The sequence below is a fragment of the Temnothorax curvispinosus genome, unplaced genomic scaffold (assembly GCF_003070985.1).
Source record: "Temnothorax curvispinosus isolate PA1 unplaced genomic scaffold, ASM307098v1 QBEX01018684.1, whole genome shotgun sequence".
In the NCBI taxonomy this organism is placed as follows: Eukaryota; Metazoa; Arthropoda; class Insecta; order Hymenoptera; family Formicidae; genus Temnothorax; species Temnothorax curvispinosus.
Window position 1 is genome coordinate 1 of NW_020228464.1, and position 5,758 is coordinate 5,758.

At 34.5% G+C, this 5,758-nt stretch overlaps 1 protein-coding gene across 1 annotated transcript; it reads right to left on the reverse strand.

The window, feature by feature from the left end:
* Positions 1-1,190: 1,190 nt before the first annotated feature.
* On the reverse strand, positions 1,191-5,304 carry LOC112468599. The gene is made up of 2 exons (XM_025037851.1): positions 5,005-5,304; positions 1,191-2,911 (listed from the first exon to the last, which is right to left on the reverse strand). Exons 1-2 carry the CDS (start codon positions 5,287-5,289, stop codon positions 2,690-2,692), a joined length of 507 nt encoding a protein of 168 aa, XP_024893619.1. The 5' UTR covers positions 5,290-5,304; the 3' UTR covers positions 1,191-2,689.
* Between the last annotated feature and the right edge of the window lie 454 nt (positions 5,305-5,758).

The following is a 5,758-nucleotide window of genomic DNA, read 5'->3' on the forward strand; positions in this document are numbered from 1 at the left end:
TTAATTTTGATAATTAAAAATTCATAGCTTCGTAAAATAAACCTCTATTAGTTTTTCTCAATTGACTCGTTTTTCGTATATAATTTTTACTTTCTCTCTTTAGAAAATCTTCTTTCTTTTCCTTGAATCTCTATTTGCTTTTTATTTCGAATTTTTTTCTCATCTACGTTTTGTGTACCTAGGAGAGACTGCGAAATCTTCAATTTCTCCGAATTTCTTTCGAATTATTATCTACGCGCGGCTGTGCGCAGGAGTTCTTAGCTGCGTTACAATTTCTTTTTATCTTTATACCTCAGCTTATACGTTACAACGAATGGCTCGCGACACAGATGCGACGCGGGATGCTTTTTATTGGATTTTCTGTAAAACGGGAGGACGTGGTCCAGGCCCCTAGACGGAAGGTAAAGAGAAGAAATTGAGAGCGGGAACCTAACCGACTCTATTGAGAAATGCGAATGGCGAGCGGGATAGAGCAAATCTCCTTGTACGGGCGCCCATGTGTGCATGCGCACATGCGGAGCAAACCGGTGGTACAACGACCCGTCGCAGCTAACCGGTATTCGCGCCGGCCGAGTCAACTGGATATAACCGGATCGCCGACTCGAACGCGAGCAATTAAGAGGCGAAAGAATAAACAGGGATAGAGAGAAACTGACAGGAGGGACAGAGACAGAGAGAGGGAGAGAAAAAGAGAGCAAGACGCGTCCCACATGCTACTTGCATACACATTACGCATTACGCCCGTATAAAATGATTGCATTAGGTCGAGAATGTCCTGTCTTAAGATAGATTGGTGTTTGTCAGACACGGAGCAAAATTTATTCGATCTAGGAGAATGGAAGTATTTTCTACGGAATTATTTTTAGTTTGGACGGATTTATCTGAAATTCAGATTTTGACGATTACCTATAGAAAAAGATATAAATGATACATACATAATTAAAAAATTAGAAAATTAATACAAAATTTGAAGTGCGAGGACGAGTTGTTTTTCATAACGCCAAAAAATATAATCTTTTTGTCTTAAATTAATTAAAAATTTTAAAATGTATTAGTTACATTTTGAAAATCTCAAACTGTGTTTATGTAAAGTTATAGCGATTTTTTCAGTATAAAATAGATTTATTATATGTTAATATTCGCAAATAATTATGGTTGGAGCTTCAGAGAATTAATCTTACTTCATTTTATAACATAGATAATTTTTTTGCTAATTGTAATGATAAATGTATAAAAAAAATATACTACTGTTAGATTTATTTTCCTCTTTAGTACTTATAAATAACTAGAATAGTGCTAACCAGCAGTCGCCCAGTTAACAAAATATTATAAATTAATTACGTATTTTTTATTTACATATATGGTTAAAAGAAAACGACAATTTGGTCAATTTTTTAAAATATACGTTTGGTACGGAATAGCAGGATGGTGTCAATTTATATAAAACAGAACCCATCCTTACGTAAGTTCAATCGGCTTATCGAAATCCGGATTACGCCGGATATCGGCGTATACTATAAAGCGTATACTATAGAAAAAAAATATTTGCAGATAGTATTTGATTGGCAGAAACGGTTTAGCGCGTGAACGAAAACGAAGCCTATTTATCCACGATGAAACACAGTTTGACTGTAATCGCACAATTTTCTGCATTTTACTATAAAAATATATATTTTCGTGTCTGCCATCTAACAATAAAAGCATCTAAAAAATTTGGCTCGTGTACAGACTTGCGTTTGAAAAATATTTCTACATATCTTTGCCGCCATAACTTCTCGACGGGAGATTCATTATCATAAGTGTGTTTATCTTCCGCACACAAATTCCAACGCAATCTAATGTTATCGATGACTCGATGAATCTCCTCATATGATACCTGATATTTTTCACTCGATCGCTTTATCGATAAAAATCGTGATTTCAACTACTCTTGAGAGAAGATAAATCGCGCGATTTTTTGACGATTAAATCGTCATTGTCTATAATTTTATCCACGAATGCGTGGGTGCACTTTACTAATCAATATCTGAGATGAAAAGTACAATGGATGCTTGTAGTGATTATACCTCATCGTACTTTGATTGCTTATCGTTAAAATCTACCGCTTATCTATATCTATATTATAGATATAGATAATAGTACAATATAGATATGCTATTTCGAAACGAATAAATCTTGAAAGCTTCATAATACAAATATTACTCGATAATAAATGGATACAAATGAGCAACAAATTTTCCTTAAATTGTGGATATTTTTCGATTATGTTACGATTAGATAATCGTTAAAATAGAAACAATGATTGAGTCCATGGAATCCACGGAAGCAATGACTGCAGTTAGTAATTTATAAATGTGTGCTGCCTTTAAAATAAATCAGGCTTAAAATTAGTTTTATGAGTTCAGAAGTGTAAAAAAAAGTTGTAAAAAGACCGATATCTTTAATTGGGAACAATCAATGTCATCTTGCGATTAAAATTTAGAATAGTCTTTAAGAATTTAGGATCAGAACGTTGTGGAATATTAGAGAACGGGGAAAGAATCGAAATAACTTATTAAATTAATTCCTTTCGAAGTTTTAGAGTTTAAATTACGTTCTCTCTCTCCATAAAGATCGCTCCGTTTTTATAACCAATCTTCGATATCGGATATTGAGCGGAATATATAACTTTGTGTAAGATGAACCCTCATCAGACGGTTCGCTTCGATTTAATAAATCTCAGGAAATTGCTCGCTATTCCATGCAGTTTTGCGGCATTAAATTCACCCACCTGCAGCTCGTTGATTAGCTCATCCTTCGGTAGCCTGTATTTCGTGGTTACCGGAATACCGTGCTCGGCGAGCAGCGCCCCGCAAGACTCGTCCACGGGATCGCTTATGAGAACGCTTCTGAAGTTGACCGACATGTTATCCTTGAACAAACAGAGCGCCCTTGAACACCTTATTTATTCTGTCTTATTGAATAGAGAAGAACCGCTGATCGCGGCGCGTTCCGATGCGGCGACGTGATCTCGATCGAACATTTCCGCGTGGCATAAATCGATTAAATTGCTATTTTTAAATACTGTTTGCTAATAACTGCTATGTTTTCTAGAGATTTTATATGCAATCATCGTTTTCTAATTTGTTTACAAAAGAGGTTTACGATCGGTTGACTGATCGAAACGTCCGTAATTGATAGCAAATACGCACTTTTAACGGTTGACAAGCATCGCGAATATATTCTTTGATTTTTGTTAGATAAATCGATATCGATGACAGACAATTATCGATTGTTGGATCAAATATATCGTAAGCATAATGATTGTTGATAGATGATTGATTAGAAGAATATTTTTAAATAATTGTAATTGATTATCTATAAAATAAAATAGAAAATTTTGAGGATTAAAATAAAAAAACGTGTTTCCTGTTCTAAATGTATTGTCACACGCCTATTCTGCTCTTTTAGGAATTGATATTCATCATCGGCAGTTTTCATCATTCTCTTGGCTGTTCGAGCTTCTTTAGTGCTTTCAAGTTTTTTTTAGAAACGTAGTTTCTAGAAGTTTCTAGAAATGTAGTTTTGGGCCTCATCTGGCCCCTTCCAACGGCCGTCCGATAACCGTAGGATAAACTAAATGTTTATATTGACCTGAGCGTTTGCTCGGAATTCCGAGCTAGCGTGCGTCGTTTAAAACGTTCAAAAATTTCAACGTGTGTTGTAAAATTTTAAGATAAAATTTCCGTACGTAACAATTTATATAAAAATAAATGTAAATTTGCACTGAACTAAATGATAACAATCTATATTTTAATCAATAAGACTAAATGTTCTGTCGGTTTTTAATATAGTCATAATAAAAAGGTGACATTTTCTGCATTTTCAAGAAAGAATCCAGAAATTGGTAAAAAATAAATAAAATAAATATCATTCTTTACAAAAATTTAAAATTATTTAAATATGTTAAGAATATAGTATTATATGTATGTATAACATTTAATAAATTAGTGATAAAAAGTGAAATAAAAATTCTATAAAATATCTCTCGAATAAAACAACGAATAATATTCATTATTTATTCATCATTTAAAAACTGATGAAATTCGAGAAATCTTTCGTTTTCAGTAATTTAAAGTAAATAATCATTGTTTCACAAAAAACAATTCTAAATTAATTTGTATCAATTATAGAACAGTTAGTATTTTCCATTTTGGAAATAATATTTATATACTTTGGTTTGTAAATAAAAATAATATTCATATATATTTTGCCTAGATACGGATGTAATGGGAAAACAGAACCATGTACGGAAATTGTGTAATTAATCGTTATATGTTGTTATGTAAGATCAAGTTTAATAAAGTATTATTCAAAGAAATAACTCGCCGATTTATTCAGTCAGAAATTATTAGAGAGAAACAGGACGTCGCTAGTTGCTAGTCAGTGAAAGTTACATAAGCGAAATAGGTAGATGCACACTTGTTTCCAGCTTAGCAACACCAGAGATTCTCTTTCGTCAGTCAATACGTACGTATATTTTAATCTAATCTTTCATGTTAAATATCAATCTAAATAAATATATAAACTACAAGGTAACGTTATTGGAGCGACGCTTGTCAAACGTTACAAAGTCATTGGTGTTTGCAAAATGTTATGAAGTCCTGCTTTTCAGAGCTTTTTCCTTATACAATTTTATATAAATCATAAGGTAAAGACCGCGCTTGACGACAATAATGACCGCAAAGTGCAAATTCGAAAAGCAATAAAGTTCTAAAAGTGTTAAAGTCTTCGAAAATTTTTCCCTAAAATTGTACCGCTCGCGCTGTTACGTTACACGTTACTTCGCGGAAATATGGTTACCGGCAAGATCTCCCGGATACTTCGCGAATTTTTATTACGTTACATTTTTACGTAACGCCGGCGACGACGGAAAGGTCAGCAACAAGTGTCAGATTTTTCCGGAACGGCTTCCCGTGCGCGGCGTGATCGACGAGCCGAATTTAAATATGTGCGGGGACCTACCTCTTCGGTGTCTTTCCTCGTGCTCGTGAAAAAATTCGCAATACGCTGCCAGCGGCTTTCGCAGATGAACGTGGACAAAATGAGAACTTCGAGGTTCCGCAGCTGATGTCGCGCGTACGATGGTCCAACCGTAAACTGACTCGTTGTACTGTCATTTATCTTCTTATAGCAGAATCCCCACTCACACGGACGATCATGCCATGAGTAAATTGTTGAGGGCTCCCTCTTCCCGGCTGCTCCGCTCGCCGCGCCGGCGAGAACCGCTCGAGTGTGTAACGCATGCATTCGGTGTCACGAATGCCCTCACCTTGCTTGGATAGGCATTTTCGGAACGCGTTCAGATATAATTATGTCTATTCGCGATTTAATCTGTTGACCCCGCATTTTAACCGGAAACATTCCGTCAATAACGTTCAGTTTAGACAATTTCGACACTTTGAACGCGTAACGGAATATCGTGCGTCTTCACAATATCATTCTTATCGACTATTTTCGCAGATACTCAGAAATAGAACGGAAACTGAAATGGAATTGAGATAGATTGAAATTGAAAAGTGAAATGAACTGAAACAAATAGAAACGAAATAAATGGAAATCGAAATGAAAAAATAGGGTGATGACATCTTGCGATGACTACGTAATGAAATAATAAAAGCTTTATGGTATATTGTGTATATATATCAAGTAAGAAAAATGAGAAATAAAACAGATTACTTTATTACTCATTTAATTATTGTATGTATTTGAGAAATGA